General features: G+C 41.7%; 1 protein-coding gene across 2 annotated transcripts in view; it reads right to left on the bottom strand.

The window, feature by feature from the left end:
* WDR3 (WD repeat domain 3) overlaps positions 1-14,562 on the bottom strand; it is a 28,479-nt gene that overhangs the window by 13,464 nt on the left and 453 nt on the right. For both annotated transcript variants that reach the window (XM_033093218.1, XM_033093219.1), the window contains exons 2-11: positions 11,498-11,697; positions 10,353-10,562; positions 7,923-8,041; positions 6,297-6,375; positions 5,302-5,397; positions 4,272-4,385; positions 3,977-4,078; positions 3,431-3,528; positions 2,438-2,545; positions 1,606-1,836 (exon numbers count right to left, since the gene is read on the bottom strand). In XM_033093218.1, the coding sequence (XP_032949109.1) occupies positions 1,606-1,836; positions 2,438-2,545; positions 3,431-3,528; positions 3,977-4,078; positions 4,272-4,385; positions 5,302-5,397; positions 6,297-6,375; positions 7,923-8,041; positions 10,353-10,562; positions 11,498-11,668 (1,328 nt within the window). In that variant the 5' untranslated portion in view covers positions 11,669-11,697. The remainder of the gene's footprint in view (positions 1-1,605; positions 1,837-2,437; positions 2,546-3,430; positions 3,529-3,976; positions 4,079-4,271; positions 4,386-5,301; positions 5,398-6,296; positions 6,376-7,922; positions 8,042-10,352; positions 10,563-11,497; positions 11,698-14,562) is intronic.

The following is a 14,562-nucleotide window of genomic DNA, read 5'->3' as shown; positions in this document are numbered from 1 at the left end:
GTGACAGGCCAGTGTGGCTCCCGTGCAGCAGAGGGGACGACAGAGATGAAGGTCTGGAAGGACTTTGGTTTTTACTTAGAGCGAGACGGAGCTTCTGGAAGTGATATAACTTCCATCGGAAAATGACAGTGGCTGCTGTGTTGAGAAGAGACCACAGAGGGGCAAAGGAGGATGCAGGGAGACCAGTCGGGAAGAACAATCCAGATGAACATGGTGATGGCAATGCTGGTGAGGAGATGTGGTGGGATTCCGGATTAGTTTGGAAGGTAAAACTGACAGGATTTGCTAATGGCTTGGACATTGGACACGAGAATCAAGAATGGCGACAGGATTTGGGCTAGAATAACCAGAAGGAAATAATTATTTACTAAGATGAGCAAGTCTGTTGGAAAAGCAGGTGGGAAAATTGTTGAAGAAGTGAGAATCACAGGTATGGTTTGGGACACATAACTGTTTGAGATGCCTAATTAGATATCCAAGTGGCGATACAAACAAAGGATTTGGACAAATGAGCCTGATGTTCATGGAAAGGCTAAGGACAGAGATATACATGTATGTGCCATCAGCACAGAGAAAGCCCCGTGTAGATACCACATAGAGTGAGTGCAGACAGAGAAAAGGTCCAGACTCTCCCCTGAAGCATTCCAACATCTAGAGGTCAAAAAGGTTAGAAGGAGCCAGAAAAATTAGTCAGAAAAGGAAATAATGAAAATCAAAGAAAGTGTTTCCAAAAGGAAAAGTATAAATTTAAGGAGAGTGTGTCACTGGAAGCTTGTCACTGGATTTAGAAACCATGAGATGACAAGAGGGGTTTGGTGAAACGGGGGGGATAAAAGCTTGAGGGGAGACAGGTGAAGACAGAGTGGAGAGAAGAAATCAAAGGATGGGGTTTAACTGAACAGAGACGTGAGGACGACAAGACGGGGTAATTATTTCTTTTACATTACAGCGTATCTGACGCTGACGGGAGTGACCCAACCGAAAGGACAAACTAACGATGCAGAAGGAGGAAAACTGCTAGAAGGGGAAGGGACAAAGAATCTCGTACACAAATTGTTATGAACTGGTCAGGAGCCCGTGTGTTGCCATACGAGGTAAGACAGATGACATGGGTACAGATGCAGCTAAACTGGCAGACATAATAGAGGCACGTGACTGTTTTCTAGCTAATTCCATTTCTTCAGTGAACTAAGAAGCAGGATCACCAGCTTACAGGGGCTAGAGGTGTTTGAAGTCTGGGAAGATAATGGGGTGAAATAGTCATCTAGGAAAGGAAGGAATGAGAAATCACACTAAAATTACTTGAATTTAAAGAGCAGGCAGGATGTTTGTGTGTTTTTCTCTAGCCAAGTACGGCTACACGCTTCAGACATGGCGTAAGCTTTTATTGTTTGTTTATTTATTTTCGCACCAAATTAAAAAAGGCAAGTTTCCCTACTCTAAACTCCACAGGCCTGTGGTCAAAATGCACTAAAAATGCATTTTGAGGGAATTGCACGTAAGGCCTTCAGAAACTAGTAACTAGCCATCAAGAGTATTTAAACACGAATTCAAAGGGAAGAAACTACTGCTGGGTAAAGCTACGGAAAGTATCATTTCACACACCTGTTCCAAATCTTAATGGAATCAGCTGCTGCTGAAAGGACAGCAATATTGTCCGAGCTGAACGCCAAAGTCCGCACGTCACTGCGATGACCCCCCAGGGTAACTCTGCTGGTCCTGACAGGCTGGGGAGCCGGCGCAGACGGAGTCAGTGAATACAATTCCACCATGTTGTTTTGAAGCAAGAAGACAGCCTTCAACTCCCCTTGAGGTGAATGGATCAGGTCAAAGGACCTGCAAGAGAAAATACTCATAAGGTTCCAGCTATCATCTTAGCTCCGAAGGTTAAGATTGTCTAGGCGAGAGGCCTGTGTGTCCTCAATCTGTAGGAAGTATGAACAAGTATAAAGAATTTTACATACAGAGTGCTGAGTATTGGACAGCAGTTGAGTACAGGCTTGTAAGTCAAAGAAATCCGGGCTTAGATACTGGATCTGACACAGATCTTGGTTTTTCTGTTTGTTTGTTTTTCCTGTTATTCCTACCCTGCCATCTTGGACCTAAATCTATCTTGGGTTTTGTTTTTTGTTTTGTTTTTGTGGGTTGTTCTTTTTTTTGTATTTTTTATAAGTGACCTTAAATCCTTTCAGAATATGGGGTATCCATTTCTTTTTAATTGGCAGGAGGAAAGAATCGTAAACAAATCCATGAAAGGTGATTATAATAGAACAAATCGAGATGATGAGTCAGTGGGACCCCGGGAGTCCCAAAGTCACTGTTTCCAATGACAGATTCGCATAGACATTTACAAATAGTGTGAACAAGCCAGTACACTTCGTAGCTTACTATTTCTGTAACACTTTAGATACTTCACTTACTACACTTTTTTACTCACTTGATTTTGGCAGAGGTTTTGATATTAGCCACTCGTTGGATTTCATCTTGCAGCGTCATTTCAACGTGGACTTCGAGGTCTTCCTCCTCCCCTTTGGAAGAATTTAATCTGGAGGAAAAGAATGTCTATCATGCTATCACTTCTCCATCAGAAGCTGTGCTATTACTTCAGTCAAGTTCTGGCTCTGAGACCCACAACCTGTGTCATCGTGGGAGAGTCTCTCACCCACACAGGATTACCACGAGAATTAAACAATGAAGTGTATATAGAAATGCTTTGTGAATTAGTGGCCAAAGAATTATTTCATTTAATGGGTTCCCTCAGGAAACGGATTCTGAATGCAAAAGCCCATAAAATTTCCTGGGACAAGGTCTTTGAAATTCAAACTATTCCACTGAAATGTTCTTGGTAAATTTTTCTAACATCAGGACTTTTTAGAAAATCGATTAGCCTCCACTTATCAGCCCAACCACGTCAAATAAAACAGAGGTCTCAAAAGATATGCCAAGTCAGACGCCTTTTTAATTCTTTGAGACTTGATAAATGTCAACCATTAAGGAAACGACTTCTATCATAATGACCTATTTCAAGGTTATATTGCCCCCAAACTTCAATTATGTAACTGTCCGACCAGTCTTTCTACTGCCAGTCCCAAAGGTTAGCATTAGGCAACGCAGCTTCCTTCTGTATAAGCTACTGTGATTGGAGACACTGCTAGCCTCTGAGAATTAAATCCTTTTTAAAAAAAATCTGTACAGTGTTTCTAGTTCTGTGTGGCTCTGAGTTCAAGACACAGAAACATGCTAATTATGAAGCTGTACAAATGAGTAGAAATTTAAAACTCAGACGACTGGCACGGCACAAAATCTCCTCTGGCTTTTAACAGTAATTGGTAATGGAATAAGTACTTCCTTAAAGAAGCCGTAGTTTTTCTAGAGTCCCACGTGGCCCACCCAGGATACTTGACTAGTAGTAAACATTAAGAAAACACACTTTGCTTTCTTCCTAGCTTTCTTCATCTTCTTATCCATTTTCTTCTGAATTTCCTCTTTGGAAAGAATACAAAACACTTCTAGCACCGAATCAGTTCCCTAGAAAGACAAAAAGGTTGATGTAAGTTCAGGGCGGGCAATTTGTAAGTTAGCTTTTTCTCAGTGAGGACTAAATCCTAACACTTCTTTTTCTTCCCTCACTAGTTGTATTACTTTGGCCAACTTCATCTCTCTGGGTTTACTGTCTCATCTATGAAGTGGAGAGACCACGTCCTACTTACAGCATTGCTCTGAAGAATACATCAGAGTTTATGCTTTCAAATTGCTTAGAAAGCAAGCATGTAATAAATGCCTGCTAATAATAAGAACGATAGTAATTATTATTGTTATTTTGCTAATGGAAATGGAGGATTGGAGGTCCCCGCAGTACCACAGAATGAATTCTTAACAGGACCAAAGAAAAACTCATCTCCGTACTGAGTATGACAGAGCGCGTCTCTGGAAGGCACAGCCTCGACCCTGATATTTCCGCCCGGCTGGTACTCACATGGCAAGCAAGCATCCTGCCTGTCCTGTCCACGGCGAGATTCACAACTCTGTCCCTTCCTTCCCGCATTATGGAACCAGTTTTTTTGCACGTCAGGATGCGCTACAGGAGCAGCAGGAGAGAAGATGAAGGTTAGTTAAACGTAAGTTTAATCAGACCTGAGAAGATATGATGCCAAGAACTGCAGGTGACGAAGATGGTCCCCACAGTGATGACAAGAATTGCAAATTTAGCTGCAATTCTCATTTTCCCCACCACTCAACTCAGTGAAAGAAAAGAAACAAAAATTAATCACATCCTCGGGGGCTTCGTCCGTCTCGAGGGGGCCCTCCTCAGCTTCACGTGTGTCCTGTATTCCAGGGGAAGAGCCTTTGATTTTCTTGGTCTCTGGTTCCTCTAGGTCTTCAATCTGTTTTGTGAAAAATGGAAAAGGAAAAGCTGAAATAATGTGTTCCAGGAGGTGACTTTTAGCCCCAATGTCTTAGAAACCTGTCCTTAGGGCCACTAATTAACTTCCATTTAGTGATCCCTCTGATCGAATCTCTTCAGTGGTGGGATATTTATCAGAATACATTAAAAATGGGCTACATCAAATGCAAACGAAACATAGTCCACTATACCAGGTCAAATAACTTCCCACAGCATGACGACTACTGTTTAGTGACAAGATGACAAAATAATGACCGACTCTTCATTGATTTTAAAACCTTATTTTAGAGGCAAAGATTCAAACTGGCATGAAGAATTGCAAAGGCGTGGCAAGAAAGATTAAATTTTCTCCTTAAATAAAGGGAAGATAATCCCTAGATTTGCTGGTGTATCAGTAGCCAGTTTGATGGGTTTGTAGAACCCATCAAACTGGCTACTGATACACCAGCAAAACTGCAGCTAAACCTGAGGTTTTTGTCCTCACAAAAGGAAGAAAAGGGGAATCTGAGAAAGTTCATCATCTTCCCAGAATACACATATTTATAAACACACAAATTTTACATAGATTTTTCTTTAAGGGGATAGGGCCACAGATATTCTGAAGTCCAATCATGAACACCCAAAGGCCCAGGAGTATCAGGCTAAGAATCCCACAGACTAGAACACCAGCAACAGCAGAAGCTGTAAGTCTAAAGCCATCCTGCTTCCAAGCTCAAATCAATGAGGACAACAGAGAAAAACAATTTGTTTAGAGGTAGCAGGCTATCAATGTGATCAGATTGCTTCTATTCTATGTGAAGTACTCAATAATCACATGTGATTCTAAATTCCATCAGCCTACAAAACTGACAAAACACGACAGGTAATTGGGCACACGATGAGAAGAAAGTAATTACCTCTTGCAGGTAGGCTATGTCCCAAGCCCTCAGTTCACTGTCTGAAGCCCCAGTGATGAGTCGCTTTTCTTCTGACACCAGAACCAACCCCCACACCTACAGAGTATAAAAAGATTCAAACAATAGGATTTTTAGCGACTCCAGGATGTATGACAGGACATTCCAGTATGCTGTGGTGAAATCTCTTTGGCATTTGCAAAATCTAATAAGAAGGCAACCCTTCCAACACACACTTAAGAGAAGTCCCACTTTTAGAAAGAAAAAATGCCTGTGGTAGAACTGTTGTTTATGTGATAACCAGAAGTTTCTCTGCAATTTCCTATCCTTATATTTAGAGAATGGCTGTTCAGCACAACTCCTACCTAGAATCCATTCAAATGATAAGTCTGACACTTCTTTGCCTCGCAAATCAAAGGTGCTCCATTCATGTCTACTGCCTAATTTTCAGCTTCGTACACCTAAGAACTAAACAACAAAAATAGCGGTACTGTTGCAAATCCATAGTCAAAGAATCTAATTTGCTTTTCCCCCTCATTAACTCCAGGTACGTGCTTCTGAAAGCCTGGTATGAACAAAGCACAGAGGGTGCAAGGTTGTACAGCATCCCCTGGTGTCTACTGAACAGACCTATGCTCAGGTAACTTGTAATGGCTAGAATCTGCTGTTTACGTGTCACCGGCCAGGCACGGTACACGCACTATTGGAGGGTACACTCCCTCCAACCAAAAAGGTGAACACTTATGATTTTAAAATAATGAAGCTCGTATTCACAGATTGAAAACTTATCCAAGGCCCATTTTTACTAAATGCCAGAGCAGCTCTATCTGCTCTGATGGCTGCCACGTCTTCCAGCACACCAGCCTCTCTGTCTCCTAAGGCAGCGTAAGATGATTATCGCGGGCAGTCAAAGCAAAGAGCCATGAAAGGGCCAGGGGGAGAAAACCTTCTCCTTCCGCCTTGCTGTTCCTTCCCTGGGCCCACGAGCCTACACATACCTCTGTCCTGTGGCCAACCACTGTTTTGAAGCAGTGCTGGGTATCAAGGTCCCACCATTTTACCATGGTGTCTTTCCCACTGAAAGAAGAAAGAGGGGGGAAAAATATTAGGAAGAATCACTAACCAGGGAGATAAAGTCTCATTTGGTATCTTAAAAAGATAACATGCAGCAAGAATGTCTACTGCTACTATTCTCCCTGACCTTTCTTTTAGAAAGCAAAGGTCCTGAACTCTCTCCGTGGTTATTCTTAGGTTGAAAAATAAAATGTTTCACTTGTAAGCACCAAAATAACTTTGACTTCAGAGTGAGAAAGAACACAGAACTTGACCTGTCGCCATCATTTCCATCATCAAAGCACCAGCATTCTCTCACACTGTCCAACACAGAAACGTCTCAGGCCTCTCCTGGTCCGTCTCCCATGTCCACCTAGTCCCTGTGTCCCCTGTTAAGTCACTAAGCCTTGTCCTTTCGTTTCTGTACATAAACCTGAATTTCAGTCCTACTGCCTGAATGATTTTAAGAGCGTCTCATCTGGTCTCTTTGTCTACTCCTGTTCCCTCACCAGTTCCATTACACTACTGTCAGATAATCTCAATTTTCTGAGTTCACCCTAGCTCAAGGTTTTCTACAGAATCAAAGTCGGGCTCTTCGGCACCATTCTCAAAATGTCCCACTAACTGGTTCTTAGTCTCCTACCAATGGGCTCTGCTCTCCCTTCTCAATGCCCCTTCCCTGCTTCTTCACTTATGTAAATGTAATGCAATCCTCCTTCATGACCAAAGTGGAAGCAAACGACAAAAACCATTTTTCAAGTCTTTCCTACGTAATCGTACCTCATGGTATTACTCCCTTTCCTACATATTCCCTAAACTATAATGTGTATATCTGAGTAGAACTGTAGAGTCATTCTCACAGAATCTGTGTCATCCGAACAAGACACACGTCCCTGCGTCCTCTCCCCAGGAACAAATCTCCCGCTGGCACAGCATTAGCATTCCTGCAGAACTTGACTGATTACCGTGGTCCTTCTGATTACTGCCCAGCAAACCTTAGGATCCCAAACTTTTCTAGGTGGCCATTCCTTCGGAATGATAATTATTATATTAGGTTGAACCATAAGAAATTGCTGAAATACGGCCTGTCATTGTTGACATACACAAATGGAAATTTCAAACGACTCAACCTACTAGGTGTTCAGGAAGGCCTAAATACGGAGCACGGCTGCTCTCAAAAGGCAGGCTAAATCAAACACATGGCACTCACTTCTCCCACTGCTTCATAGTCTGCTTTCCTGACTTTCTAGGGAACCAGAAACTGGACAACTCATTCTATAGAAGGCATGTCAGGAGGTTAAGGAACATGAAAAAGCTGATATCAGGGGAAAAGAATGACAAATCAGAAAACGGAATATTAAAAATGCTATAAATAACTCTGGATAGCTTCCATGCTAGTGTTTGGGAGGGGAGGGAAGGAGACAGGAAAGCAGCGAGCAGAAGAGGAAACTAGCACGTGAGCTTGAGTATCGTGTGGAGAAATAAGTAAGGAAGGAAGCAAATTCCCTTTAAAACCCTCCCTGAGGAATCCACCTAGAAAAGAACTGGAAACAAAACTGTTACTTCTTTACCTACTAACTAGCAGATTCTTTTCTCGTAGAAACAATGCTTGTGTGATGGCGTCCTTGTGTCCCTTTAGACGGTAGAGGCCACTTTCATTGATCACATCCCACACAATAATATCTGTATCCTAAAGGGATCATATAATACAGAAGATTTTCTTTACCACATAAGGCCTAACATGACAAACAATAGAATATAATATTTTTATTACGAAGGTGACAGACACATGGTCCTTGGAGAAAATTTGGAAAGTGTACAGAAAAGTACAGAAGAGATAAACACCAGTTAATTCTGTCATCCAGATATAATCACCATATATATCTTGTTTTATAATGTCCCAGTCGTCATATATACATCCAGGTCGATATTTTCCTATTAAAAAACTGAGACGATGCTATTCAGATCATTTTAAAACCCTCCCCTTTTCTTCATTTAATGTAGTTCCATTTTTCTATGTCCTCCCAGGTTATTCTCATTTTCAATCGTCATATAATTATCAGTCCTAAGGATACACTGTAATTTATTTAATATTTTTTTTCTATTTTAGCCATTTATGTACTTTCTAATTTTCAATTTACATATGTGGAAATGAACATTTTTGGACATAAATCTTTGTATATATATCTCAGAATAAACACTAAAAAAGGAAAATTCTTGGGTTGAAAGGTATGTCTATTTTTAAAGTTTACAATTCACACCATCAAGGTGACGTCCAAAAAGATGACACCCATCTATAGGTCCAGCAGGGTATATATGACAAGGCCAGGTTGCTCATCCGCTCAGCTCTGGTTATTACCAGTTTCTCAAACACCATTGCCAATTTCACAAGTTCAAAATGCTGTCTCAATATTTATTTGATTTCCATTTCTGAATGCCAGTGAGAAATTCTATCCATGCTGTATGGCGATTACCGGCCTTCTGTATCTCTTTTGAACTGCCAGGTACTGTATTTCATCTACCTTTGGGTTGTGTACTTGATTGTAAGTTATTTAAATGTAAGTTATGATATTGAACATATTAAATATTTTCCCTTTTTATTGTCCTTTAACTTGTTTTTTTTCCCCCAGTTTTATTGAGAAATAATTGACATACATGACTGTAAGTTTTAAGCATACAGCATGATGGTTTGATGTACATACATTGTGAAATGATTACCATCTTCTCATACAGAGACAATAAAAGGAAGAAAAAAAGGGAAAAAAAATTTCTTTTTGTGATGAGCACTCTTAGGATTTACTCTTAACTTTTCTTATATATTTTTTTCATGTGCAAGTGTTTTAAATTTAAGTATTCAAATCTATTGGCCTTTTTTTCCTTTATAGTTTCTGTCTTTTGCTGATATGCTTGAAGGACTTTCCCACCTTGATATCAGGTAAGTTTTTATTTACATTATCTTCTGGTTTACTTAAAATATCACTCTAATTTTAAGTGTAATCTGTGGCTCACTTTAGTATATGGTATGAGGTAAAGCTTTAACTTGAAACTTCTTCCCACATAGTTAGCTAATAGTCTAAGTACCATTTTGTAAGTAATCCATCATTTTTCTACTCATCAGAAATATCATCTCTAAAATATACCGATTAAGAAACTGGAAGTGGATTTGTTTCTGGGACTCTCATTAATGGGTTGCAATAATCTATCTGACTATTTTGTTTTGATACCAGATGAATAGAACGTGTCTTAAATTATGACTTCAAAGTGCATTTTAATATCTGAAACTTCTTAAAAAATTCTCACTCTGAAAACAAAATTGAAACCCTCCTTTATTACTCTTCTTTACCAAAATTCTGGTGTTTTTTATTCATTTGTTTTTCCATAGAGGCTTTTAAATTATTTGATCATGATCTAAAAAGAAACAACAAAAAAACCTTTGAGATATTATTTAAATTGCTTTTAATATATAAATTAGTTAGCATCTTTTCAATACTTTGTCTTCCCATTCAAGAACATGGTTTGTGTCTCTATTCAAGTCGTCCGTTAACATTCTTCAGTAAAGTTACATAGTATTTTTCTGTCTATTACTTAATACCCTCTTGTAAATGGAATCTTTTACATTGTATTTTCTGATGACTTTGATACAGGAAAGCTTCAAACTCAGTAGCAAAGCATTATCACTTTGTCTCTCCTTTTCCAGTCTGTTTTTCCCCCTTGTGTTCGGGTTTGGGTAGCAATTCCACAATGATGCTATATAACAGTCACCATGGGCGGCATCATGGTGTTCCTACATTTAACAGGCTTTCCTCAGAGAATACGACAGGAAACAGAACGAGCCTCCCAATTCAGACCCATCCTTCTCACTCTATTTCTACCATCTGCACAGTTTTATACGCCAAGTGTCCATTGTTTCACCCAACAATTTTTTGAACATCCCACTTAAGCACCAGCCTTACGCTCCTTTACTAGATCAAAAAGTCTGGGCGCCCGACTGAAGGTCTCACCTTGGACCCAGATGCCAGCCTGCCTCCCAGCTGATCATACTTCAAGGAAGTGATGGCTGCTTTATGTCCGTTGAAGGTCACATTTCCTTCCCCACTCAGGAGACTGAAGATTCGGATTGACCCATCCTCATAACCGACAGCTAAGTGCAGCCCATCCGGGGAGGGGCACAAACACGTGACTTCTTGTTTAAGCCCCTTAAGGATGAGGATCTGAAATCATAAGAATCAAAAACAATGTAGAGAACTTGTCTTGTCACCCAGGGAAAAGTGTGGGAATAATCTCACACGAAACTCTGCAATCCACATCGAGTTCTTTAACCTGGGAATTATTGTTTGTCCTGGGAAATGAAACATTCAAGAAAAGGTAAAATTGTTTTTTCCAAAACCTCTACAGTAGCACAACACATGCAAAACTTTGCCAGGCTCTGGAATACATACTAAGTCCTCATAAGTATCCTATGTCAACACCAAATGATTTTCCATGAAGGGTTATAAACACATTCTTGCTTTAACCGAGCCCCATCTTAGAAGAAACCAACCTCCGTGGCACCAGAGTGTTACCGTGGTTTATTCCCCAGGGGACTCTGGGTGGCAACAAGGGTCAAAGTATCAACCTCTTGGAAATCACATAGTGAGTGCACAAGACCAAAATGCCTGTATTTGCTGTGGCAGAAGTGGTAGGCTTAGGGAATCTAGAGTTACACGACGTAGCAAAGCCTAGTTTCACAACCCAATGGCTCATCTGTGTAAGTGAAAAAAAGATTCATTCAACATAGCATACCACTAGTACAACATAGAGCACTATGCCTTTTCAAATGCCTAGTATTTTTTTATCTGGTTGTGAGGGCAAGTAGAAGAACTTGAAAAACAGGGGAAAATGTCAGGAGTAACGATTACAAATAATTACCTGTAAATATCACTACAAGTAGGTACCTAAGAGGTAAGCGCCTATTGGGTTGTGGTTTTCAGCATTTAGAACACAACAGAAGCTGATGTTTGGCTCTCTAGTCCCAAAGACAAAAGATGTCTTTTCTGGGGGCACACACTTAGAAGATCTGTGCACGATAAATGGGGCTTTCCCACCTCTGCCTCTCCATCCACACATACCCACAAATCAGTATCCACCCGGAGGATTCCTGGCTTACCTTCTCTCCTTTTCTTAAGTCCCAGATGAAAACATGTTCACAGGCTGGTACTGCCACATAGCGTCCTTTTTCACCACGAAGCGTCACAAAGACGATATTGCCTTTCTGGCTGCCGATAAGTCCAAAGACTGCACTGGCAACGTAGCGTAGGTACTGCTTGGTGAGCCCCATGCTGTCACGCCTGGAACCACGAGAGGCAGCTGGCACATGCAAACAAAGAAAACTCAAATCTTCAGGTACCTTGGTTCTACTAGGCCAGCGAACGTCAACTGTTTATCATGTGGTTAAAAGCATACAGCTTGTGGCTTCTTAGCCTTTGTTTCCTCTGAATAAACCACTGACACAAAATACTTGAACATCTTCATTTTTAATTCACTGCTGATTCAACATGTAACCCCTCGTTCATCAAGTGGCAAATTGGCCACATTGTCATGCCTCTCTCACAAACATCTGACCTATGGCTTCAGGGTAGCCAAACAATTAGCTTCTGCCCATCCAACCACCGTCTAAGATTTGACACTGGGATTGGCAGCCTGAGACTGAAAATATTTATCAACAAACGTTTATTACAAGCCTACTCATTAGACAGGTGCTGTTCTAGAAGCTAGAAATGTGGTGTCGAGTAAAACAAAACCCTTGACTTTCTAGCACAGCCGGTTCTCAAACCCTAGTAAATGTCCAAATCACCTGAGGGCTTATGAAAACAGATCTCTGGGAACCAGCTCCACCTCCCGTCCCCAAGTGCCCATTTCCAGTTCAGTAGGTCTGGATCGGGGCCCAAGATTTGTCTTTTCTAACAAGTTCCCAAGTGAGGCTGCCGCCACGGTCGTTCCTTGCTTTGAGAGGAATGTTCCTTGCTTTGAGAGGTGGCTGCCTATACCGTCCTAGTATAGGCAGGTCTGTCCTTGATTTCCAAATCAAGGCAGCCACCTCCCCTTGGCACAGGACACATGGGACAGCAACGTGGCCCGCCATTTTTAAAAGATGCCACAGTTCCCGCACTAAATCAAATTCACTGAAAACACTGGTTATGGATAAAAGAGACAACAGGTGAAGGAGACAAAAAGTTAAGCCTGCCTGCTTTGGTATGGAAGAGTGAAAAGCATGCCCCCAAAACACCCATACAACTTAAGAAACACAAGAATACTAAACAGAAGTGATAGCCTTTTTTGGAGCTGTTTTTTTGTCGTTCACTTGTTTCGTTTAACTCTTCGGTGTCTCTTTCTGTTACAATGTGTTTTAGTCTACTTAAACAGAAAAATATTCAATGTCAACTCTGCTCACATTTTCTTTTAATAATCACTTACTGGCTTCCTTTTTCTTTTCACAGGAACCAACATAAAGCCAGTTAATCGAGGCAAGATGATATTAACACGGCAATCATGATCTTAGGCTCGGCCATATGATCAATTCTTCCCCGAGTGGCATCTTATCCCGTCTTCACTATAGCGGTTCCTCATGGTCGTCTTTTGCCCTCTTCCAACGCTTCCCACAGTATTTTCCTTGGAGACGACATACAGCCTGCCTGGCCCACGGACATCACATCTCTATTTCCAGTCACACCCATATACATGAATAATTAGATATCCCATACAAATACCTTATAGCATCATGTTGAACATGTCTAACAGCAAACCTACCTTGCTTTCTGAACCCCTCTTATTTTTATCTGACTCTAAGACACACAAACCTAGCCATGTGGGCTCAAGACCCAGTGGTAACCTTGGGCTCGTTAATAAAAAATATTATTATAGCAGCCAAGACTTAAAGAGTGCTTACGACTGATGCTTCTTGACTTGATTTCTAAGGGGTGACGTCCCAATAAACCCATCGGAAGTTGAAAATATTGTACATCGAAAATGCATTTAATACACCTAAGTTACCAAACATCACAGCGTAGGCTAGCCTACCTTAAATGTGCGCAGAACACATTAGCCTACAGTTGGGCAAAATCCACTAACACAATGAACACACTGCGGGGTATCAGTAGTTCACCCCCACGATTGTGTGACTGGGAGCCGTGGCCCAATGCCAAGGCCCAGCATCCTGAGAGCATCTCACCACATATCGCTAGCTCAGGAAAAGATCACAATTCAACACTGTGTGGGGTTTCTACAGAATGCGTATCTCTTTCTCACCGTGGAAAGTAGAAGCATGGTAAGTCGGGACGGGCTGTATATGGTAACTGGTATATTAAATGTACATAATTGAGTAAACATGCAGCTGAGTTACACACAGCAACGGAGTTAATTAAAGGGGCTCATATTCGTAAAGCACTTAGAAAAGAATCTAGTATACTGTAAAGTACAAACAAGTTCTTCACAATAACCTTACACGGTGGGGACTATTCTTATCCCTGTTTTATAGACTAGGACACGAGGCACCCAGATGGGAAACAGCTAAGCCAAAGATGTTTAGCCGGCGTTAAGTGCCAAAGCCAGTTTCCCATCCGGTCAGTCCAGCTCCAAAACGTCCTCTAACCACTAAGCAAAACTGCTTCGCTCTGCCTCTCCGCTCTTTCCTCCGAAACGTCCACCTAGGCGACCGCCGGTTTCTCTACAGCAGGTATCTTTCCTCTTTCCACTTTCTGTGCCAGCTCTTTATGTCTGGGTTCCTGGACTGGTTCTCCATCTCACACCTCCGCCTCCACGTTTTGTCTTCTTTTCATGCGAAGTGGTAATGCTACCTGAGTAACCTCTTCACACGCGCACTGTCCCTGTGCCAAAGCCCTGGTTCCCAAGCCACATGGTTTGCCGTTTCCAAGAACTCACCCACCCCTCTTTATGTCTCGCATAACCTCTCTCGTCAGGCTACTTGGTTTCCCTCCTTGTCTTGCCACCTTCCCTTCTTCCCCTTACCTGTCACCTAGAGTAACAAGCCTGCGCCTTTTGAGGCCCACTTCCTCCGGGGCTAGTCCAGTTCTTGCAGCCTTTCCGTTGCCTCAATCCTTACTTACGCTGTCTTCCCTACAAGTTGGCAATGGTCACTTGTGTGTCTTGGACACCGATCGCAGCGCCTTTCGGAGAGAGCGCACGACCCTAGCCTTCCTCCGCGCCCCTACCATC

The sequence above is a fragment of the Rhinolophus ferrumequinum genome, chromosome 22 (assembly GCF_004115265.2).
Source record: "Rhinolophus ferrumequinum isolate MPI-CBG mRhiFer1 chromosome 22, mRhiFer1_v1.p, whole genome shotgun sequence".
In the NCBI taxonomy this organism is placed as follows: Eukaryota; Metazoa; Chordata; class Mammalia; order Chiroptera; family Rhinolophidae; genus Rhinolophus; species Rhinolophus ferrumequinum.
The sequence above is the reverse complement of the archived record's forward strand: the minus strand, read 5'-3'. Positions and strand labels throughout refer to the sequence as shown.